Source organism: Salvia hispanica, chromosome 1 (assembly GCF_029641045.1).
Source record: "Salvia hispanica isolate PSC_SH4W2 chromosome 1, Shi_PSC_v1, whole genome shotgun sequence".
NCBI lineage: Eukaryota > Viridiplantae > Streptophyta > Magnoliopsida > Lamiales > Lamiaceae > Salvia > Salvia hispanica.
Genome location: NC_142692.1, coordinates 3527094 through 3552622, shown reverse-complemented (window position 1 = coordinate 3552622; position 25529 = coordinate 3527094). Strand labels below are relative to the sequence as shown.

The 25529-nt window shown below is 35.9% G+C and overlaps 1 protein-coding gene and 4 pseudogenes across 1 annotated transcript; all 5 read right to left on the bottom strand.

Moving 5' to 3' along the window:
- Nucleotides 1-1625: 1625 nt before the first annotated feature.
- LOC125218645 (beta-D-glucosyl crocetin beta-1,6-glucosyltransferase-like) lies at nucleotides 1626-8426 on the bottom strand. Its single transcript, XM_089069730.1, has 2 exons — nucleotides 7635-8426; nucleotides 1626-2268 (listed from the first exon to the last, which is right to left on the bottom strand). Exons 1-2 carry the CDS (start codon nucleotides 8424-8426, stop codon nucleotides 1654-1656), a joined length of 1407 nt encoding a protein of 468 aa, XP_088925856.1. The 3' UTR covers nucleotides 1626-1653.
- Nucleotides 8427-10967: 2541 nt separating this feature from the next.
- Nucleotides 10968-12443, bottom strand: LOC125221419 (UDP-glucosyltransferase 29 pseudogene; annotated as a pseudogene).
- Nucleotides 12444-14290: 1847 nt separating this feature from the next.
- On the bottom strand, nucleotides 14291-17726 carry LOC148933109 (uncharacterized; annotated as a pseudogene).
- Nucleotides 17727-20641: 2915 nt separating this feature from the next.
- On the bottom strand, nucleotides 20642-22106 carry LOC125221424 (mogroside IIIx synthase pseudogene; annotated as a pseudogene).
- Nucleotides 22107-23724: 1618 nt separating this feature from the next.
- On the bottom strand, nucleotides 23725-25098 carry LOC125221426 (beta-D-glucosyl crocetin beta-1,6-glucosyltransferase pseudogene; annotated as a pseudogene).
- Nucleotides 25099-25529: the final 431 nt, after the last annotated feature.

Genomic DNA, 25529 nt, shown 5'->3' with positions numbered 1-25529 from the left:
ACCTTTCACTTATTATTAGAGAAAAGTTTTCAAATTTTAGATGATTTAAAGTTTAAGTCTATTAAAAAGCCTAAAAAATATATCATATATGTATTGCTTGTAAATAGGAGTATAATAATAATAATAATGATAATAATAATAATAATAATCTGTAATTTACTTCTAAATTTTGTCAAAGTCTCATATTGCAAATTTGCAATGTCAAAAAAGTCTATTTTAATTTGAATTAATTTATTATGGTGTAGGATAAAATTGAATGATTATGACTTAAATGCAAAAAAATATGATAAAAAATTTGACGTTTTCGGTTTTACAATCATGCAGAAATGCGTAGAATTGAGAATACACAAAATCAATTAACAATCTTTGTGAGAAAATTTCAGAATTTTATATATTATAGATTGAATCATTGAATTGAATGATTGATCATTGAAGGATGACTGTGAAATAGTTAATTCAACTTTCGGTGATAAACTAATAGTGTGATTAGGTGTAGGTTGAGTTATCTATCACAACCTTAATCATGCAAAATAAACATTTGAATAAGTTAAATCAATTCGGTTAGTTCGGTTATAACCGAGAACCGACCGGTTCTAACCGAGTCAGTTAATTAAGTAACCGAACCGAAGATCGGGTCGATTCCGGTTAGTTTTTTGAAGGCATTTTGGGGTCGGTTAACCGACAAGTCGGTTCGGTTATTAACCGAACCGACCGAATAACCAGCCTTATATATATAAACGTAAACCCCGCCAAAATCGAAGGAGAAAGAGGGAAATCAAGGAATCGAAAAATTAAAGCAAATCTCCACCAATCAGAAAGAAAACAGCCAGAATTCGAGAAAGACGCAGAAAGTTGAATTCAAAACAGAGCAAAATGCATTAGGTCATCTCTCTCTCTCTAACTGGAATTTTGAATCGCTACATGTGTGATTGTTGTTGTCAACGAGTTTTATTTCTGCTGATTAGATGGAAGGTTAACTGGATTGAACTGTATTTTTAGTTTTCGATACTATTTTGGGGCTAAATCAACTGGATCAGTGTAAATCTGCTGAGCTATTTTGATCATTAGCTATGTGATTTATTTGATTGCATTCCGTTTTAGGATATTTGCTCGATTTTGTTACGAATTGTATTGGTTCGTCAGTATACATGATTCAAGCATTTCATGTTGACAAAAATTGATTACGGTGAAAGAAATTTGATTATAGTTCGTCTATAAAAGAAGATTTCTCAGTCTAGATTTTGGCCGTGTGAAATTATGGAGGCAAGTATCGATGTTTGTATTTTGAATCGATACTGCACCGTTACTCGCCATTCAACTGCCCTCTAGGCGTGGCTCAGTGCTCAGGCTGAAGTTATGGAGGCAAGTATCGGTGTTTGTGATGAGAATGTGATGACATTCACAGCCACAATGAGGCTTGGAGGTGATGGAAGCAGCTTCATGGATGATATGATGAGGCAAGTTATACTAACTTCATTATTGAACATCAATTGATTTAGAAACTTTGATCTATTGTTATAGACCATGATTTTAACTTGTGTTTGCTGAGCTCTCATTTTGGTAAAGCAAGATAGTTTTACTCGTTTATTCATTGCATTTATTTGATAAGATTGATATGAAGCTCACTCCATATGATTGTTTGAGAAGGTGTTACTACTTCTTCAGCTTATGCTCCAAGCAAATTTTCCTCAGTTGCTCTGCTGCTTCATTTATCACACCTTCATCTTCGTTTTTCATTTTCTCACTCAGTTCTGCAGCCTTCTCCCTCATTTCTTGGCCCGTTTTCTCAAAAATCACCTTCTTGATTGCGTTGGCAAACTCTTTGCCGCTGAAATTTCCACTTCCATCCCTTACCACCTCAATAGCCACACCGGCCTCGACCATTAACCTAGCATTCAGTGGCTGGTCGAGCTTGAATGGTATGCTTATAACTGGCACACTAAAATGAATGCTCTCGAGTGTAGAGTTCCAACCACAATGAGACACAAAAGCCCCAACACTAGGATGTGCAAGAATGCCATCCTGTGGTGCCCATCCTTGAACAATCAGGCCTCTCTCTCCCACTCTGTCGAGAAATCCCTTTGGCAGCATCTCATCTAGAGAAACTCTCTCCCCATGAGGAAACCTCACAACCCATATAAAGTCCACCTTGGATATCTCCAGCCCGTTAGCTACCTCTTGCATCTGGTCCTTGGACAAGTAGTTCTCACTCCCGGCAGAGATGAAAACAGTTGAAAACTGGCTCTTGCTGCTCAGCCATTGCAAGATCTGTTGGAATTTTAGTGTATTAGCACTTTAATTCTAAGGAAGAATGTTGGAATTTTAGTGTTTATCACTTTAATTTCTAAACAATTCGGCTGCTTCATTGGAAGCTTGTTCTATCTTATTTTAGTGTTTGAATTAACTGTTTTAACAGTTTTTAAACAGTTATTAACAGTTTGGAATCAGTTTTAGTTAATTAACTGCCTTGACAGTTAATTGTCAACGGTTTAGGCTGATTTTTGATTAAATACAGATCAGAGAATGAACAATCATCTAAGGAAACTTAGTCTTATCCGATCATAGATTTTGTGCACTCAAAATACTTGATCTGAAAGTATTTTATACGATTCTAAGTTATCCAAGTCTTCTAATAAGGATTCCCTAATCCTAAGTCAAAAAAAAAAAAAAAACATCATTATATATCTTACCTAACAAAGATCAAGTAGTTTGAAGATGACTGGACCCAATTCAGTGAGGAAGATGACTGCAAACTTCACAAAACTGGAGAAGTTTGAAGGAGTAGATTTCATAAGATGGAGAAAGAAGATGCACTTCTTGCTGACCACCCTGAAGGTTGTTCATGTACTCACAACTACCATGCCAGAACCGACTGAAGATGAATCTCTGGAACAAACCAGAAGGAGGCTGAAATGGGAGAATGATGACTATGTGTGCAGAGGGCATATTCTCAATGGTATGACTGACTCACTCTTTGATATTTATCAGAATGTTGAATCCTCCAAAGAATTATGGGATTCTCTAGAATCTAAATACATGGCAGAGGATGCTTCTAGTAAGAAATTCTTGGTTAGTAATTTCAATAATTATAAGATGCTAGATTCTAGACCTGTGATGGAACAATATAATGAATTACTAAGGATTCTTGGACAATTTCAACAACACCAGATGCATATGGATGAAGCCATATCAGTTTCTAGTGTTATTGATAAATTGCCTCCTTCTTGGAAAGACTTCAAACATACTCTAAAGCATCAAAAGGAAGAACTTTCCTTGGTGCAACTTGGTTCTCATCTCAGAATTGAAGAATCCTTAAGGATTCAGGAGATGGAAAAGAACAAGGAAAAGAGTGTGGCTGGACTATCTTCCATTAATATGGTGGAAGGTGGACAGAAGTTTAAAGGGAAAAGGAAAATGTTTCAAGGAGAGTCCTCTGAGAATAAGAAACGAAAACTTGTTTGTTGGAAGTGTGGGAAACCAGGCCACTACAAGAAAGATTGTAGGTCTGGAAAGAAAGTTTTCAAGGCTGGTACAAGTACAAGTGGTTCAAAATCTGGACCAAGTGGATCTAAGGATCCAAGTGTACCTCAAGGTATGAAAATATTCAATTCTAATATTTCTATTCAGAACTATATCTCGGATACACCAAGTTCATTCTATGTACAGGATGATGAGTACACTTGGTGGGTGGATTCTGGAGCTACAAACCATGTTTGCAAGGATAGGAGATGGTTTACATCCTTGCAGAAGATCACTGATGGATTAGAATGGGTCAGTGATTAGAATGGGGAATGGTTCTAGTGAATCGATTGAAGGAATAGGAAATGTTAGGCTAACTTTTACTTCTGGGAAACAGTTGGATTTAGTAGATGTATTGTATGTTCCCACCATTAGAAAGAATCTAATGAGTGGCACTGTAATTAATAACTTAGGTTATAAACAAGTTATTGAAGCTAATAAATATATTTTATCTAAACATGGTGTATTTGTTGGTTTTGGTTATTTATGCAATGGTATGTTAAGATTAAATATTGAATCTTGCTTTGTTGATAATTCTGCTTATGTGATGACTTCTAATGAACTTTCAACTACTGATTTGTGGCATGAAAGGTTAGGACATGTGCATTATAAAAGACTAATTGAGATGTCTAAAAGTAGCTTAATCCCTGCCTTTACAGTTAGCAAAGATAAATGTAAAACATGTATGTTAACTAAGATCACAAGGCAACCTTTCAATAATGTTGTGAGAGAATCTAAACTACTGGAATTAATCCATAGTGATATCTGTGATTTTCACTCAACACCATCAATTGGAAATAAGAAGTATGTTATTACTTTTATTGATGACTCAACTAGATATTGTTATGTATACTTGCTAAGTTCTAAGGATGAAGCCTTAGAGAAATTCAAGGTATATAAGACAGAAGTTGAGGTACAAAAGAGTGAATTTATAAAGATTTTTAGATCTGATAGGGGAGGTGAATACTATGATCCTACTTATTTTGAATCAGTGGGAATAATTCACCAAATAACAGCCCCTTATACTCCACAACAGAATGGAATCTCTGAAAGAAAGAACAGAGTGTTGAAAGAAATGGTTAACTCTTTGTTATCATATTCTGGTTTAAATGAAGGTTTTTGGGGAGAAGCTATGATTACTGCCTGCTATATATTAAATAGAGTTCCAAATAAGAAAAGTAAAGCTACACCTTATGAGTTGTGGTTTGGAAAACCTCCAAACTTAAACTATCTTAAAGTGTGGGGCTGCAGAGCAGTAGTTAAACTCACTGATCCCAAGCGTAGGACATTGGGTGAAAAGGGAATTGATTGCATTTTCATTGGTTATGCAAATCATTCAAAGGCTTATAGGTTTTATGTCTTAGAACCTAATAAATTTGTCTCTGTGAACTCTGTTATAGAGTCAAGAGATGCACTCTTTGATGAAAATAGATTCACATCTATCACAAGGCCTAAGGATCTATTTTCTAATTCTGAAAATAGATTAGTAATTTCTGAAAATCAATCAGAGGAACCTTCAACTCAACATTGGGTTAGAAGGAGTGTAAGGCCAAGAAATCAAAGTAATCTAGATAAAGGCTTTCAAATCCATCTTATTGAAGGATCAAGGGATGAATTACAATCCCAGTACCCCTACTGTTCTATAATTGAAGAGGATCCTAAGACTTTCAAAGAAGCCATGTCATCTAGAGATGTCTCATTCTGGAAAGAGGCTATAGATGATGAAATGGATTCTATACTCCAAAATAACACTTGGGAATTAACTGATCTGCCCCCTGGTTGTAAACCATTGGGGTGTAGATGGATCTTTAAAAGAAAGATGAAAGTTGATGGGTCTATAGACAAGTTTAAAGCTAGGCTTGTCATTCAAGGATTTAGACAAAAGGAGGGGATAGACTACTTTGATACTTATGCTCCTGTAGCTAGAATATCTACTATTAGATTGCTAGTAGCTATGGCTTCTATTCATAAACTCCTTATACACCAAATGGATGTTAAAACAGCCTTTTTAAATGGTGATTTGGATGAGGAAATCTACATGAAGCAGCCTGAGGGATATTCTTTACCAGGAAATGAACACAAGGTGTGCAAGTTGATCAAATCATTATATGGCTTGAAACAAGCACCAAAACAGTGGCATCAAAAGTTTGATGATATTGTTTTATCAAATGGTTTTCTATTGAATCAAGCTGATAAGTGTGTTTATTCTAAGTTTGATAAATTTGGTAAAGGAATTATTATCTGCCTTTATGTAGATGATATGCTTCTGTTTGGTACTAGTCAAGACCAGATAGATGAGACAAAGAAATTCCTATCATCTAAGTTCTCAATGAAAGATTTAGGTGAGGCTGAAGTCATATTGGGAATTAGGATAATAAAAGAGGCTCCTAACAGAATATCTATCACACAATCTCATTACATTGAGAAAGTGTTGAAAAGGTTCAATTATGGAAACTGTACTCCAGTTAGCACACCTATGGATCCTAATGTAAAACTCTTACCTAATAGAGGAAAAACAGTTTCACAATTGGAATACTCTAAAGTAATAGGTTGCCTAATGTATGCAATGATAAGTACTAGGCCTGACATAGCTTTTGCTGTGGGAAGATTAAGTAGATTTACACATAGTCCTAGTATTCATCACTGGCAAGCAGTGAGGAGGTTATTTAAGTACCTCAAAGGAACCATAAATTATGGTTTGTGTTACTCAGATTTTCCTTCTATCTTAGAAGGATATTCTGATGCAAGTTGGATAGCCAATCCAGAGGATCATTCCTCTACTAGTGGTTGGATTTACTTGCTAGGAGGTGGAGCTATCTCTTGGGCTTCTAAGAAGCAAACTTGCATCACAAGTTCTACAATGGAGTCAGAATTTGTAGCACTAGCCGCTGCTGGAAAGGAGGCAGAATGGTTAAGGGATTTGGTTTATGAAATTCCTTTATGGCCTAAGCCTATATCACCTATCTCTATAAGGTGTGACAGTGCAGCAACATTGGCTAAAGTATATAGCCAAGTTTACAATGGGAAGTCTAGACATTTAGGTGTCAGACATAGCATGGTTAGGGAGCTGATCACTCATGGGGTCATTTCAGTTGAATTTGTTGGGACACAACAAAATCTGGCAGACCATCTAACCATAGGCTTGGCTAAAGATTTAGTTAGCAAATCTGCTAAAGGGGTGGGGCTCAAGTCCATCTAATCTTATCTGTTTGGGATACCCAATTTCCTTCTAATTTGATATTAGATGTGAAATTCAATGTGGAAAGCCTAAATATGTGAGATAGACACATGTTCAAACCATCCAAGGTATGTGTAATAATCTGTCAGTTTGAAGGAGGTTGAAGTTTTGCTTCTTAATAGTTTTTTTTGGCAAATTGTTTTGACAGAACAAGATGAAAAGCTACCTATACAAACATGGAATCCAAGTTGTTCCAATAAAGCTCTGGACTTAGCTTTATAAATGTTTGTTGAAGGATATGGACACTAGACTTGTTATAAAGGTGTCAGGTTTAGATTAATTGTTTGATAATTATGTGTATATTAAGACTGATATTCAAAGGAATTGTAAGAGTTCAAGTCTTAGACCACTCTTATAATTAGAATGTTTGTACATTGATATACTAAAATGGAAATTCAATCCTTGTGATATTTTCATTTATGCATAATTTTGTTGTCTGTTCTTTTGATTTGATCATGCTTATAAATCCACTAAAATAGGGGAGGAATGTTGGAATTTTAGTGTATTAGCACTTTAATTCTAAGGAAGAATGTTGGAATTTTAGTGTTTATCACTTTAATTTCTAAACAATTCGGCTGCTTCATTAGAAGCTTGTTCTATCTTATTTTAGTGTTTGAATTAACTGTTTTAACAGTTTTTAAACAGTTATTAACAGTTTGGAATCAGTTTTAGTTAATTAACTGCCTTGACAGTTAATTGTCAACGGTTTAGGCTGATTTTTGATTAAATACAGATCAGAGAATGAACAATCATCTAAGGAAACTTAGTCTTATCCGATCATAGATTTTGTGCACTCAAAATACTTGATCTGAAAGTATTTTATACGATTCTAAGTTATCCAAGTCTTCTAATAAGGATTCCTCAAAAAAAAAAAAACATCATTATATATCTTACCTAACAAGATCTCTGAATCATCATCCTCACCTGCTGCTCGTGCAATAAGTGGACCGACAGAGACAATTGTCTTCTGCAGCAAAACTGATAAGTAGTCCATGTACTTCCCTTCGAAACTTCTGCTTGTCTTTACCAAGATAATGTCTTGAGATAGCTCGAAATGAGCAAATCCAGAATTTTTATCATCTTCCTGGATGATCTTTGACACGACTGCGTTTTGAGAGGGCCTTTCTTCATAGTCTTGAAGATACAGTGCATCATAAGGGAAAGGAGAATCACTCCTTCTTAAGAGGTGGTAGTAAAATGCATGCACTGAAGCTGCTCCTGGTGTAAAATTAACAGCGGGAATGCCTAGAGACGAGGAAGCTGAGGCCGCCCACGGCTGAAATCTGTCGTATATCACCATATCAGGTTTTAGGGAGGAAACTATGGTATAGAAACTTGATTTTGATTGGCTAAATGCCTCAAAGAGTTTGGGAATGAGAGTTGGTGGTATATTTTTCGTGGTGTGGTACTCCGGAGGAAACTCGGGTGATGATGGCAGATGAAGCTCGACTAGATGGATCGTGGGGCTATCCGTGCTCCTAGCAAGGGCTCCTCTAACTGAATCAAGATTGACAGGTGTTGAACAATAGTATATTTTGAAGTTTTTCTTTGAAAGATTCTTGGCTAGTTCAATATAAGGGGATACATGTCCATGCCCCAACCATGGAAACATTAGAATGCTTAGCATAGTTTGATTTGCCTCCATTGATGAAACTCCTTTTTTAGCCATCTCTCTGTCTTGATTTTCTGAATAAAGAAACAATAGGAAACCGTTATGATAAGGGAAACCGTTATGGTAAGGGCGGGCGGAGTATATAACCTATTAGAAATGGGATCACTCGGCCTAATAAGGAAGATGGTTATTCATACTTATATAGATGAGAAAGGATCATAGGATCATCACCAAGTCAATGTGGAACAAGATTTAAGAGATTTAAACATAACCCTATTTAATATCGATAGCTCCACTAATGTGCTTGGTTTCAAAACATGGGTACACAAACAATTTAGCAACAATAGACTAATAGCATATGTCGATAGAACATTAGCATGTATAGGAGGAAAACATATCATAACACATGCCACTTTGTACACCTTAGTTTTAGCAGTATTTCAATCCTATCACATACCAACTATACTCAATGAATCGATTAAGCTTCGGATACAACCACATATAAAAATATTCTTCCATTTATATATTTATCAAAGCATGCAACTATCAAATTAGATACATTATCAAAGCATGAAACTATCAAATTAGATACATTTATCACTATTTTAGCTATGAAAATAAGTTAGAATTGAAGATCACCTCGAATTATTACTTAAGTACGCACTTATCCGAGGATTAACCTTCAAATGAGCCCAGAGATGAATATTTCTTTTGTGTGTGTGAGGGAGTGAAATGAAAGTCTTTTTATTCTTGTTACATAGTATCTGAATATTCTTTAATATTTATCTCCTAATTTTTGTAGATAATTCCATATACTTTTTTAATGAAGTCTAACTTATCGTTTTATCTGTCATTTAATCTTTACAGTCAATTTATTCTTGTCATATAGTAGCTAGATATACTTTAATATTTATCTCCTAATTTTTGCAGATAATTCCATCAACTTTTTAATGAAGTCTAACTTATCATTTCATCTCTTATTTCATCTTCAGTGCACATGGCTGCACTCTTTTCTCTAGAAGATAAATATTAGATTGAAATAATCATAATGCCCTTATATATGCATATTACTAATATTTACAAAGTGCTATTTTTCTACACTTTTCATTTCTTATGTTATTTTCTGATTATATAATTTCATATACCGTGGCATTTCTCTATACGAACATGTAGCATTTAAACCTTTTAAACTTCTTTTTATGCATATACTATATGCAATACAAAGTTATATTTCAGATGCCAACTAGATTATTTATGGTATAATTACTAGTACTATATTTTTGTAAAAAAATTTATTGTTTAAATATGATATTTGTTGTTTCGTCCGATCCAATGGAGAACAATTTCTTGATCTGTCAATTACATCATTGTTTATACATTTTTGAAAAACAGTCGAACACTAAAAAAAGTTTACTCCCTAGTCCACTAATAATCTCTCATACTTCTATTTTCGTAAATCCACCTATAAATATCTTTTTTCTTTTTACTACTTTTAGTAATAGATCCCACATTCCATTAACTTTATTGACTCATATTTCACTATAAATATATACTCCATCCGTCCAAAAAAAATAGAGCACATTTACCATTTCTGGCCGTCCACAAAAAATAGAGCACATTCGTTTATGGAAAGTTTTCAACAAATAATAACCATACACATCATTTCAATAACACTACTTCTCACTTACTGTTTCTCATTCTCTCTTACTTTTTTCCTTTTTCTCTTACTTTTACCAATTCTACATTAAAACCCATGTCATACACCAATTGCTCTATTTTTTATGGACGGATGGAGTATTATAAAAATAGGACTCACCTTCCACTAATCTTTTCCACACATTTTTTACTACATTTTGTAAAACGCGTGCCTGACCATACTCGGCCTTGCTTTGGTGGTAGGAGGAAGTCTCTTTTAATGACACAAAAATTAAGATGCAATTATTAGCATTTGAAATTTTTTTCAAAAATGACTACACGCAAAAGAAAGCGTCCCGATATTGAGGTCAAATTATCTTATTTTTTGCTTTGATTATATAATAAGGACACTTATGAAAGGTTGGTATAGTTTTTTTTTATAGGAGAGAAAAGGCTCAAACCGCTCTATGATTGGTGAGCAAAGGAACCAATGTTGGTGGCCTTGGTTGATGTTTGTTTAGTTTGTGAGCTTGGAGGATGCACTTCTTAGGCCATGCTTGGTATGATGGAATGGAATGAGGGTGGAATGGAATGGAGGGTGGAATGGAATGTCAATTTCCTTGGATTTCCTTTGCATTTTCATCCATCCCCTTATTCATTCCATCACACCAAGCAAATGAATAGAATGGAAGTAGGAATCACATTCCATTTGACCATTCCATTCCACCATACCAAGCATGGCCTTAGTCCTTTCTTGGTTACCCATTGTTTAGCTTGCTTGTTTTGGTTTGATTAAAAACACAAGCTAACATCCTTAATAGCATTAAAAATGTTTTTAGCACCAGTTCGTTTTGTTGTTGCGAAATATTATCATATCTATCATACTACTCCCACCGTTGTGCGGTAGTGAAGGGGTTTATTTTTGACACGCGATTTAAGAAAACTGATGTTTATTCCATTCCATTCACTTATTTAACCAATCAGCTTGAATCAATTCCCCAATCTTCAACAAAACAAAAAAATACAAGAAGAAGAACAGCTCTAATGTTGTTGATCAATCAAACCAAACAAATGAGCTCATACCATCCTCTTGTTCTTGACACAAATGTCCAAAAGCCTAGAAGCCATTTCTCTCACCTCCTCTCCCTCCTTTTCTCTCATCAGCTCACTCAAACTCCTAGCCCTACTCCTCAAACCCTCCTTCTCCACCACCATCACCTTCTCAATCGCCCTCCCAATCTCCTCCCCTAAATACACCCCTACCCCACCCTCCCTCTCAACCTCCACCCCCGCCCCCAACTCCACCATCCATTGCGCATTCAATGGCTGCTCCGCATTCATCCCCGCTGCCACCACCGGAACCCCAAAATACAAGCTCTCCGTCACCGAGCTCCTCCCACAATGGCTCAAAAATCCACCAACACTTGGATGCCCTAATATCCTCCTCTGCGCCGCCCATCCCGTCACTACCAAACCCCTCTCCCCCACCGCTTCAAGAAACCCTACCGGCATCACTTCCTCAACCCTTCTCTCCCTCTCCTCAAATGGGAACCTCACCACCCACAAAAAGTTCACATCTTTATTCAACAACAACCCTTTTGCTATCTCCCCAATTTGCTCTTTAGATAAAAAGCATTCACTCCCAAAGGAGATGTATATGGTGGAACCAACCTCTTTCTTGTTCAGCCACTCCATGATTTCAGACTTCTCGAACTTGTCGTCCTCATCAGCATCGGAAGCAATCATTGGACCTGTGCAAACGATCCTTTTCTTGCATAAGGTCGAAAGATAGTCTACGTATTTCTCGTCAACACATCTACAGCTCTTCACCAATGCAATGTCTGTGGATGTTCTATAATTCCCGAAGGGATAGTCATCATCTGCCCCCTTTATATTCGGCCGAACGGTGTTCCTCATCCTGGCTAGCTTCGACTCCGGCATGCTCATTGCCGGAGATGGGAATCCGGCCTCGGTCCCGTACGTGTGGACGTGGTGGAGGTAGGAGATGGAGGAGGCGCCGCAGACAGAGAAGTAGACGCTAGGTATCCCCATGGAAGAGGCGATCTTGGGGGCCCACGGCTGGAAAATGTCGAAGATGACGAGGTCTGGAGTTAGGGTTTGGAGGGTTTGAGTGAAGCTGGGGGTTGATTCTTGGAAGGCCTTGATGAGGGTTGGAATGAGGTGGGAGGGGAGATTCTTGGTGGTGTGGAGGTGGGGAGGGAGCTCGGGGGGAGATGGCATGTGGAGCTCAACTAGGCGGAGAGAGGCGGTGGCGTGTTTGGAGAGGTGGTGGAGATTGACGGCGGTGGAGCAGAGGTAGATGGTGAAGTTGTGAGTTGCTATGAGGTTTTTGGAGAGTTGGAGGTATGGGAAGATGTGGCCGTGAGCTAGCCATGGGAACATTAGGATTTTGAAGCTTTCTTGTTTCTCTCCGGCCATGCTGAGTGAACTCTGCGAAATTTTCGAAACATAGCAACTATCAAATTATATAATTCAACAGTATTTTTAAACCACGAAAATAAGTTAGAATTGATGATTACCTCAGATTTCAATTGCTTACGATCTGACAAATTCACCTTCAGATAAGCCCAAAGATAAGTATTTCTTGTGTGTGTGAGGTAGTGCAATGGGAGTCTTTATATACTTGTTAGTACATAGTAGAATCTTTAATATTTATCTCCTAATATTGTTGTAGATAATTCCATTAAAACTTTTTAATAGAGTCAATCTTATCATTTTATCTCTATGTAAAGTCAAACTTACCATTTTATCTCTCATTTCATCTTTAGAGTCTTTTATATTGTTTCACAACAATAGTAAAGCAAATCTTATCATGTTATCTCTCATTTCATCTTTAATGTCATTTCATTTTATCTTTTCAATTGATTTAGATTAATTTATTGATATTAGAAATGGTTATTGTGATATTATGTCCAATATTGATGGTTCAGATGCTTAAATGAGTTTTGATTATATGCGTTCTGAAAAGGAATCATCTGATGCGTTCTATTATGAAATTGAGATAGGATTTCATGGAAAGTTAACTAGGCACTTCTGGGGTGATGCTATTTCAATACGAAATCATCATATGTTTGGAGATGTAATTTCATTTGACTCAACATACAACACTAACATGTATATTACTTTTGTTGCTAAAAGAAATAAAATGATACTTTTTGCTGATTAAATTATATTTCAGTTGATAAAATGATACTTTTGGCTGATAAAATAATAGTCATAGCTAATAAAATGACACTTTTCTATATGCATGAAAATATAATTCATTTTTATGTTATATTCTGAAGGTATTGCATGATTTTTGCTCCATTCACTGGAAAAGATAACCATTCTAGACCAGTTACATTTGGAGCTGGCTTGTTATCAAGTGAAGGTAGAGACTCCTATTCTTGGTTGTTTGGCTGTTTTGTTCGATGCATGGGGGTAGCACCCAAATTAATTATCACTGATCAAGATTGGGGGATCAAACTTGTTGTTCAACAAGTACTTTTACAAACAAGGCACTGATGGTGTATGTGGCATATCATGGTTAAGGTGTCAGATAAGTTGCCCAAATCTTTACTTGGTAATGAAGATTTCAAAAAAGAGTTGAATGCATGTGTTTGGTCTGATTTGTTAGAGCCTGATGAGTTGATATAATATGGAATGATATAATGGAACAGTATGGATTAGAAGACGTGCACTGGTTTGGATCAATGTTTGAAGATAGAGAATTCTGGGTTCCTGCTTATTTTCGAGATTTTCCCATGGGGTCGCTTCTTAGGACTACATCGATGTCTGAATCGGAGAATAGATTTTTTAAAAACTACACAAAGCCACGTGCAAATCTTGTACAGTTCATCAATTTCTTTAATTATGCTGTGGGAGATCAAAGGAATGTCAATTCACGATTGAACTACTTGGATTACTCAACTATTCTTGATTTGTCAACCCAATTGCCTATTGAGAAGCATGCATCTACAATCTACACTGATTCTATTATTAAACATGTACAATAGGAAATAAGTACGGTATGTGAGATTGTTTCTATAACTGTTGAGGATAACATCAAGATGCATCAGGTCAAGGACCAATATGGTAGAACATGGGATGTTAAGTATGATTGTAAGCAAGACACATTCGACTGTAGTTGTAAGAAGTTTTCCAGAATTGGTTTGTTATGTTGTCATATATTTTGTTTGTTGAAGAATAAGTCTGCTAATCTCATTCCTGAGAAATATTTTGGTCGAAGGTGGTTGAAGAGCTCTTTACTAAAGGCAGCCCCTGGCCTACCATCTGAGGAACAACAACCATTTGAACGTGTGCTCCATTTTTAACCTTATTTGTAAAAATACTATTTTTCAGTCAGAGAAATGATAGTATTTATTGTAATAATGTTATCTTTTATCTTGCAGATTTGGATGAAAAGCAGGAAGTTAAGAAAAAAATGTTCTCCAACTTTTATCGATTAGTCCAAAAGTCTGAGGAAAGTATGGATCATTTGTGTTTGTTAAGTGCTGGTCTTGATGATTTGGATGAGCATATATTTGGAAATTGTGCAGCACCTTCAGTCATTGAAAAGAAGAAGACGTACATCCTCCAGACGTTGTTAGTACCAAAGGATCAGCTAGTGGCAGAGTAGCAAAGATGGAGAGTGCAATAAGGAAAGAAAATAAGCCTCTACGATGGTGTGGTAAATGTCATGAGCTGGGTCGTCATGATTCAAGAAATTGTGGTAGAGTCAATGAGAAGACAGATTGAAGCCATTTGATATACTTTAGGTATTTTTGGTGTATAAAATGACCTTTTTTGTTTAATAAAATGATACTTTGGGCTTATAAAATGACATTTTGGCTGATAACATGATACTTTTTTGTTAACAAAATGTTATTTTCAGCGCATAAAATGATTCTTTTGTTTATAAACTAATAAAATGATACTTTAACCTGGAAAAATGATACTCGCAGCAAATAAAATGACAGTAACCTTATAAAATGATATATAAGCTGGAAAAAATGACATATAAGCTGATAAAATGATACTCTCAACGGATAAAATGATATTTTAACCTGACAAAATGATATATAAGCTGATAAAATGATACTTCTGAATGGTAAAATTATAAAATGATACTCGCAGCAGATAAAATGATACTTCTGAATTATATAATGACAAAATGATACTTGCAGCAGATAAAATGACACTTCTGACTAATAAAATGATAATCTTGGGTGATTATATTCGAAACGACTATTACAAAACACTATTATCAAGTCATACAAGTTACTATTTCAACCACCACTCTTATTCAGGGGGTTTAAGTTCTCTAATCATCTTTTCAACATCAATTTTCCCTTTTTTGCTGTCATTCTCAAACTTCTTCTGTATCATTGTAAATGTATCAAAAGCCTTCTTGTTAGTATCTCCAATAAGCAATGCTTCAGTATATCTGGCACGGAGTTTTGTGAAAGACTTTGTCTCCTTCTTCGTTAAACCCGAATTCCAGTTACGAACAGCACCACCCATGTAAATCTCCAAATGGCGCATCACATAAACTCCACGGTCAACTTTATTTGTATCGTTCTGCCATGAAATATTCATGTATCTGGTTTTTGACAGTTTGACAATTGTCCCCATTGATGGATTGACTCCATTTCCAAGATAAATTCGGAAGAAATTTTTCTATTCAAATAACACAAAACATACATGAGGTTGATTAAAAATAATATTATGTTCCGTACTAAATTATATTTAATGCATTTTAACTAATAAATATTGAATGCATTTAACTAAACATACCAGAGTACTTGGTGCATCTTCATATTTCTTCCCAATAAACTCTTCACTAACCAGAGCATTGTCAATCACATCCATCATTTGCATTTTGAGATTGAAGCAGATGATATAATAATGTTCGTACGCCCAGATCGGAAAGAATATCTAATTTTCAAAATATTATATACAAATGTCATTTTCAAAAATATAGGTATGTTGTTCTGTAATGTATATCTAATTATGACTTACCATGTCATAATTTTCCCATTTGAAATTTTCAATCTTTGACACAAATTCATTTAAGTTTGAGCAAAATCTTTCTCGAGTCTCTGCTTCAATCCAACCAGATTTCTTTGCAGTAATGTCGTAAATCTGTCATGTTTACATTTTTATAAATATATTTAACTTTTAATGTATTACTATTATTTATTTACTCATTTACTGTACCGTAGGTGCGGTGTTGATGAAAAGACGACTCGGTGATGCCTTTGATTTGAATTTTTCATTGTAGTTGAGGTACACAACCCATGCATCTATGATGTTGATCCTGACGTATGTACATGGAGCAAGGCTGTGGAAATCAATCTTGAACATTCTGATCATGTTGTTCTCATAAACTACCTCATAACTGATTTCAAATTCATATTTAATGTTAGTTAAAAGAACTGAATAAGAATATAATTATGTAATTCAAAACTTACTATTCACTTTCTTCATGTGTCATCAACCAGTACATTATTTCTTTATCTTCTTTATTCAGTTTTCCTTTCAGCTCTGACATTGTAGGGAGAGCACATTGCTTCAACAATTTTCTTTGTTGTTCTGACCACTTTTTCCTTTTCGACTGGAGGTTCTTGAGAAACCATCTTCTTCCCTTTGTCCTTATTCAAATTTTCTTCTCTCTGTTTTAAAACTTCATCATCTCCTGTTTCACCATTTATATCCTCCATGACAGTGGATATTATGGTATCAACTCTGTCATGCTTTCATTTAAAAAAAATAAAAATTGTTATTGACAGAAGGGATATTATTTTACCCATAGGAACTATCATATTATCAGCCAAAAATCTAAAATTATCATTATGAAACAAAAGTATCATTTTATTCCACGAAACTATCATTTTTATCATGCAAAGGTATCATTTTATCCGCTTAAACTATCATTTTATGATGCAAAAGTATCAGTTTTCAAATAAAACAGAACCACCAAAAAACATAATCAAACCTATATCATTTTAACCATATAAACAATCATTTTATATACTTAAACTATCATTTTTAAAAGTTACCTCATATTCTTCATTTTGAACTTCTTTCTCTATAATTTTTTCCTTTTCTTTTCGAGCTGCTTTATTAGCCATTTCCTTTTCGCTTTCATTCTGTTTTTCTTGCTCGTTTTCCACCTCATCATCTTTTTCCTTCTCCATATCCTTTTCCCGATTAAAATCTTCATTCTCAATAGGACTGTAGTCATATTCAGGTATCAGAGTGAAGGTAGGGAACTCATTCCTATTTTTCAGTATATATGTCCTCTCAGCAGCTTTAGTTAGCTCAATCATGATATCAATCAGTTTCATCATTGTTTATAGCCTGTGTCATTGTATTCTGACTTTCTATAACATGTTGCACACCTTCCTCTCTCAATCCCATTGCATTTCTCGTTGTATCACTGATTATCTTGAAGCTATTGAGATTCCTGAGTTTATCCGGCGCTGCTTCAAGGACATCAACAATCTTCAACATTGAGGCTTTAACATCCTTGGCAGCTCCCTTCCATTCATATATGAAATTCTCCCATTCACTGGTTGTCCCCTCTTCATCATGATCATTTGTCTTCAAAACTTCTACATCTTGAGATTCATCATCTTCGTCATCTTCATCATTTTCTTCATGTGGCTGCTTTTTATATCGGTCATACTTATGACCCAGACCAAAATCTGAATTGTCCATTTCTACTCTTTGTCTTTCTTTCAACAGTTCGGCAGTCCATCCTTTAACTGTTGGATAACATCTTGGGACCATTTTTTTTCAAAGACAATCCTGTCCACTTAACAAGCCTACACTAAACAAAAACTAAATATTAGTTTTTCTGTAAATAGATTCATAGACAATGGAAAAAAAATATTCTTACCACTACAAAGATAACTGGCCCGGTAAATATCTTTTCTGTGTTGGTTTTCCACCTCTTTTGTGTTTCATGCAATCTAGATATGACATAGCTACACCAATTGTATAGTTTGATCTTCTCAACATCAGTTATGTAATCTAAAATTTTTGGCCTCATATTTCCATCAGCAGGAGTGTTAATCAAGGCATACTACATGAGAACCATAAAAATCCATTTAAACAACTCACCACCTTCTTCGTCTCTCTCCATCTGCTCTACAACATACTTTGGCACCATTTTTTTCTCTCCACCTTTACAGAATCTAGCAATTTCAGTTTTGATGTGGATATTTTTCTGAAATTTGATTCTATTGATAGGTAAAGATCCAATCGGGAACCCAAGAGTTATGTGAACATCTTCATCATCTAAAAACAATGATTCCCCACTGTTCAACTCAATTGATGAACTTTTATGGTTAAAGTTGTAGATCAGATAATACGCCAATGCTCTTGGGAAACTTCTTATATTGAAGTTTAGGAGTGCGCCAAACCCAATCTCTCGAACAGCTCTTCTTTGATTCTTGTTTAGAGATTCAAGCATGTCAACGAAGAGGTCATTATTCCTTCTTCCTGCCAAAGTTGTTGTCTTAATGACTGTACTATCTTGAACAACTTTTTCCTTGCCCTTCTTTGAAGCTGTCTCACCATCAGTTGCATCATCATTCTTTCTTATATTTTCTACTTGTTCTGCTAATGTTCTATCTTCTTCATCATCATCATCACGAATGTTCTTTCCTAATAAACAAAAGATTTCAGTGTGTTAAACAGTTTATGTCATTATATAAAGTCAAAGTATCATTTCATCCCATGAAACTATCATTTTATAATGTAAAACCATCATTTTATAATCTGAAACAATCATTTTGTTAAGGGCAATTATCATTTTATCTTCTGAAACTATCATTTTCTAAATTTCAATGAGTTCAAAAAAGCAGAGAGAGCATAACTTGTCACTTAAGTAGAACAAAACACTATTCACAAAATCAACGCTCAAATAAACTGCTTCAGATATGCATTATGCTGCACAAAATTTTCTAAACCAAATCGTTTTACTAGTAGATCATGGCTTCTCAGGAGGTTAGGATATCGAATAAGGTATGAATTGGTGATACAAAACAAAGCATGAATCATTTTATCTATTGAAACTATCATTTTATGCACCCAAAGTATCATTTTATCAGGCAAAAGAACCATTTCTTCATTTAGATAAATCATCCAAACACATAGCAACACACACACACAAACTCAACAAAACACACGCAAACACAAACACAGAGACACACACAACAACACACACGAACACAACATCAGCAGCATCAGGACACACACACACAGCAGCAGCAGCATACACACACACACGCACACACACAAACATAAAGTATCATTTTATCCCATGAAACTATCATTTTATAATGTAAAACCATCATTGTATCTACACAAATATCTTTTTATCTACCCAAATAACTTGTCACTTAAGTAGAACAAAACATTATTCACAAAGTATCATTTTATCATTTTCAGAAACTATCATTTTATGCACCCAAAGTATCATTTTATCAAGCAAAAGAACTATTTCTTCATTTAAACGGATCATCCAAACACATAGCAACACACAAAACACACATACACAAAGCAAAACACACACACAAACACATAAAAACACACAGCAGCAGCACACACAGCAAAATGTAAATCTAAATATATAGATTGTTCCCAATATTGTCATGCATAAATGATATTGTATAAATATAAGAAATATCTACACTAAAAAACTATAGTATCTAAAAAAAATGAGAAAATCTCAAGCAAAATGATAAATCGAGCAAAATCAAAAGTGAAATAAGTAATAAACTTCATCCAACCTTTCTTCGATGATGCTTGAGCGTTTTCCTTCGACATATTCCAGAATTGGGATGATTTTTCCTTCAATTCGTAGGGTTTCAAATGCGATTAAGAGGGTTTGAGTGTGAGAGAAATTGAATGCATGGAGATTTAGTTATAGAGTTATCACACAAATTGGGGTTGTCATTATAATGCACCCCTATATATATATATATAAAAGTAGACTCACATTCCACTAATCTTTTCCATACACTTTTTACTACATTTTTTAAAACATGTGCCCCACCATACTTGGCCTTACTTTGGTGGATGGAGGGAGTATCTTTTAATGACACAAAAATTAAGACCATCATTAGGACGTAAAAGAAAACGTCCTTAAGTTGAGGACAAATTATCTTCTTTTTTGCTTTTGTAGGACACATCTATTTGTGTCATCTAATTTTAGTTCAGGCAACAATAATGACACTTATGAAGTATTGGTAGCATAGTTTTTTTTTATATAAGAGAAAAAAAGCTCAAACCGCTCTAAGATTGGTTAGCAAAGGAACCGAAGTTTATGTTTTGCTTGTTGGCTTTGGTTGATGTTTGTTTAGTTTGTGGTTTCCTTGTTTTGCTTGGAGGATACACTTATTAGTCCTCTCTTGGTTACCCTTTGTTTAACTTGCTTGTTTTGGTTTGATTTGAAACACAAACTAGCATCCTTAATAGCATTAAAAATGTTTTTAGCCGTCGTTCTTTTTGTTAGTTGTGAAGTATTATCATATCTATCATACTACTCTCTCCGTTCTACGTAATGGAGGCGTTTATTTTTGGCACACAATTTATGAAAACTTACGTTATTCCATTCCATTCACTTATTTAACCATTCAGCTTGAACTAATCCCCCAATCTTCAACAAAACAAAAAATACAACAACAAGAACAGCTCTAGTTGTTGATCAATCAAACCAAAACAATCAACTCATGTCATCCTCCTGTTCTTGACACAAATGTCCAAAAGCCTAGAAGCCATTTCTCTCACCTCCTCTCCCTCCTTTTCTCTCATCAGCTCACTCAAACTCCTAGCCCTACTCCTCAAACCCTCCTTCTCCACCACCATCACCTTCTCAATCGCCCTCCCAATCTCCTCCCCTAAATACACCCCTACCCCACCCTCCCTCTCAACCTCCACCCCCGCCCCCAACTCCACCACCCATTGCGCATTCAACGGCTGCTCCACGTTCATCCCAGCCCCCACCACCGGAACCCCAAAATACAAGCTCTCCGTCACCGAACTCCTCCCACAATGGCTCATAAACCCTCCAACACTCGGATGGCCTAAAATCCTCCTCTGCGCTGCCCATCCAGTCACCACCAAACCCCTCTCCCCCACCGCTTCAAGAAACCCTACCGGCATCTCTTCCTCGATCCTCCTCTCCCTCTCCTCAAATGGGAACCTCACCACCCACAAAAAGTTCACATTTTTATTCAACAACAACCCTTTTGCTATCTCCCCAATCTGCTCTTTAGATAAAAAGCATTCACTCCCAAAGGAGATGTATATGGTGGAACCAGCCTCTTTCTTGTCCAGCCACTCCATGATTTCAGACTTCTCGAACATGTCGTCCTCGTCAGCATCGGAAGCAATCATTGGACCAGTGCAAACGATCTTTTTCTTGCTTAAGGTCGAAAGATAGTCCACATATTTCTCTTCAATACATCTACAGCTCTTCACCAATCCAATGTCGGTGGATATTCTATAATTCCCAAAGGGATAGTCATCATCAGCCCCCTTTATATTCGGCCGAACCGGGTTTCTCATCCGGGCTATCTCCGACTCCGGCATGCTCATTGCCGGAGATGGGAATCCGGCCTCGGTCCCGTACGTGTGGAGGTGGTGGAGGTAGGAGATGGAGGAGGCGCCGCAGACAGAGAAGTAGACACTGGGTATCCCCATGGAAGAGGCGATCTTGGGGGCCCACGGCTGGAAAGTGTCGAAGATGACGAGGTCCGGGGTTAGGGTTTGGAGGGTTTGTGTGAAGCTGAGGGTTGATTCTTGGAAGTTGTGGATGAGGGTTGGGATGAGGCTGGAAGGGAGGTTCTTGGTGGTGTGAAGGTGGGGAGGGAGCTCAGGGGGAGATGGCATGTGGAGCTCTACTAGTTGGAGAGAGGCGGTGGCGTGTTTCGAGAGGTAGTGGAGGTTGACGGCGGTGGAGCAGAGGTAGATGGTGAAGTTGTGAGTTGCTATGAGGTTTTTGGAGAGTTGGAGGTATGGGAAGATGTGGCCGTGAGCTAGCCATGGGAACATTAGGATTTTGAAGCTTTCTTGTTTCTCTCCGGCCATGCTGAGTGAACTCTGCGAAATTTTCGAAACATAGCAACTATCAAATTATATAATTCAACAGAATTTAAACTAGGAAAATAAGCTAGAATTGATGATTACCTCGGATTACAATTGCTTAAGATCTGACAAATTCACCTTCAAATAAGCCCAATGATAAATAGCTCTTGTGTGTGTGTGGGAGTGCAATGGGAGTCTTTATATATTCCTTGTTAGTACATAGTTGTATCTTTAATATTTATCTCCTACTATTATTGTAGATAATTCCATTAACTTTTTAATAAAGTCAATCTTATCATTTTATCTCTCATAACAATAGTAAAGTCAAACTTACCATTTTCTCTCATTTCATCTTTAAAGTCTTTTATTATTGTTTCACAACAATAGTAAAGTCAATCTTATCATTTTATCTCTCATTTCATCTTTAAAGTCTTTTTATTATTGTTACATACACCCTCCAGCCCATTAATAATTATAATTATTAAAATCACAAAGTTTTATTTTTTTTTTAATCTATGGACAAATCAACACCTTTTTTAATGTTACAAATGAAAATATTTCAATAAAATAAGAAGAGAAATTACAAAATAAAGGAATATAAAAATGTATTTATATTAATAAAAGCATGTCATTTGCATATCATTTAAAGATGACATACTGTAAATGGATGAGATAATTGAGAAAAATTAAAACTTCATGATTTAATATTCCAATTTTAAAGTTTATGGTACGGACTAGAATTTGACCAAACTTTATGATTTAAATGACTATTAATCCTTTAACATTTTGGTCCGATCCCCATTAGTTATCTCATTTCATTTTTACTATAGTTGATAAATTAACTCAATATTTTACTAATCCATTCCATTAACCATTATTATAAAATTTAAAATATATATAAGTATGATTCACATTCTACTAACTTCTTTTTTTCATTTTTCTTAATAAAATCAAACAATGTCTTCAACCCCAACAACAGTAAGAAAAGGGACAATAATAAGGGTCGGAGTGCATATTACTCAGAATATTCTTTAATATTTATCTCCTGATTTTCGTAGATAATTCCATCAAATTTTTTATTGATTTTTAATTTGTAGATAATTACATCAACAATTTTAATTGAACGGTTCACGATTGAATATTTCAATTGATTTTTTATTCATGTAAAAAAAAATGGGATTTCAAATGATTTTAAATTAATTTATGGACTCAATTGATCTTTCTCGGTTGAAAAGACTACTCTACCCCTACTGGTAAATCCTCCCTTACATAATCACACACGTATTGAAGGTATATACAGTGTAGAGACATGATTTATTTTGCATATTAGCTATCTGATTTATTTGATTGCATTCCGCTTTAGAATATTGTTGCTCGATACATGATTCAAGCATTTCATGTTAACAAAAGTTGATTGAGTTTCACAAAAATTTTGTGGCTGGATTGTTTTGAAAGAAATTTGATTATATTTAAATCACACTGGAATTTAGTAGTCTATGAAAGAAGATTTCTCAGTCTAGATTTTGGCAGTATGAAATGTTGAAGCCCTGCAAAGAAAGTAATCTTCGATTCTGCAACGTTCCTCGCCATTCAACTGCCGTCTAGGCTTGGCTCAGTGTTACTACTTCGTCTGCTTGTGCTCCAAGCAAATTTTCCTCAGTTGCTCTGCTGCTTCATTCATCAGACCTTCATCTTCCTTTTTCATTTTCTCACTCAGTTCTGCAGCCTTCACCCTCATTTCTTGGCCCGATTCCTCAACAATCACCTTCTTGATTGCGTTGGCAAACTCTTTGCTGCTGAAATTTCCACTTCCATCCCTTACCACCTCCACAGCCACACCGGCCTCCACCATTAACCTAGCATTCAGTGGCTGGTCGAGCTTGAAAGGTATGCATATAACCGGCACACCAAAATGAATGCTCTCGAGTGTAGAGCTCCAACCACAATGACTCGCAAAAGCACCAATACTAGGATGTGCTAGAATATCATCCTGTGGTGCCCATGCTTGAATAATCCGGCCTCTCTCTCCCACTCTGTCGAGAAATCCCTTTGGCAGCATCTCGTCTAGAGAAACTCTCTCCCCTTTAGGAAACCTCACAACCCATATGAAGTTCACCTTGGAAATCTCCAGGCCCTTAGCCACCTCTTGCATCTGATCCTTGGAAAAGTAGTTCTCACTCCCACAAGAGATGAGAACAGTCGAAAACCGGCTCTTGCTGCTCAGCCATTGCAAGATACCTGAATCATCATCCTCATCCGTTGCTCGTGCAATAAGTGGACCGACAGGGACAATTGTTTTCTGCAGCAAGACAGATAAGTAGTCGATGTACTTCTCTTCGAAACTTCTGCTTGTCTTTACCAAGATAATGTCTTGAGATAGCTTGAAATGAGCAGATCCAGGATTTTGATCATCGTCCTGGATGATCTTTGACACGACTGCATTTTCTGAGGGCCTTTCTTTGTAGTCTTGAAGATTTAATGCATCATAAGGGAAAGGTGAGTTTCTCCAGAAGTGGTAGTAATATGCATGCACAAAAGCTGCTCCTGGTGTAAAATTAATGGCGGGAATGCCTAGAGACGAGGAGGCTGTGGCCGCCCACGGCTGCAATCTGTCGTAGATCACCATATCAGGTTTTAGGGAGGAAAGTATGGTAGAGAAACTGGATTTTGACTTGTTAAAGGCCTCAATGAGTTTGGGGATGAGATTTGGTGGTATGTTTTTCGTGGTGTGGTGCTCGGGTGGAAGCTCGGGTGATGATGGCAGATGAAGCTCGACTAGATGGATCGTGGCGCCATCTGAGCTCCTTGCAAGATCTCCTCTGACGGAATCGAGACTGACAGGTGTTGAACAATAGTATATTTTGAAGTTTCTCTTAGAGAGATTCTTGGCTAGTTCAAGATAAGGTGATACATGTCCATGCCCCAACCATGGAAACATTAGAATGCTTAAAACAGTTTGATTTCCCTCCATTGATGAAACTCCGTTTTTAGCCATCTCTATGTCCTGATTTCCTGAAAAAAAACAATAGGGAACCGATACGATAAGAAATTGGTGCTATCTTAAATAAAATTAATACTCCATCTCCTTTTATGGAAGAAATTGGTTGGAATAGAGTAAAAATATGGTTTGAATATGAAATCTCGATGCATAAAAATGTATATCCGAAAGCCTATTTATATTTTCTATCAGTCCAAGCTTAATTCACTATACATTATAGTGAATTAAAATCCATGTTTCACAGCACCATAAATCATGGCATATTAAAATCCATTTTTATAGCCACTTAAAACCATTAAAACATTAAAGTGATAACATAAAAGAATTGCAATTGCAAGAAATAAGGGATAATCACAAGAATGAAGTTTTCAACCTAGTAGCAAATCAATCACTCTAAGAACTAGTACATAATTCTCCAATTAAACAAC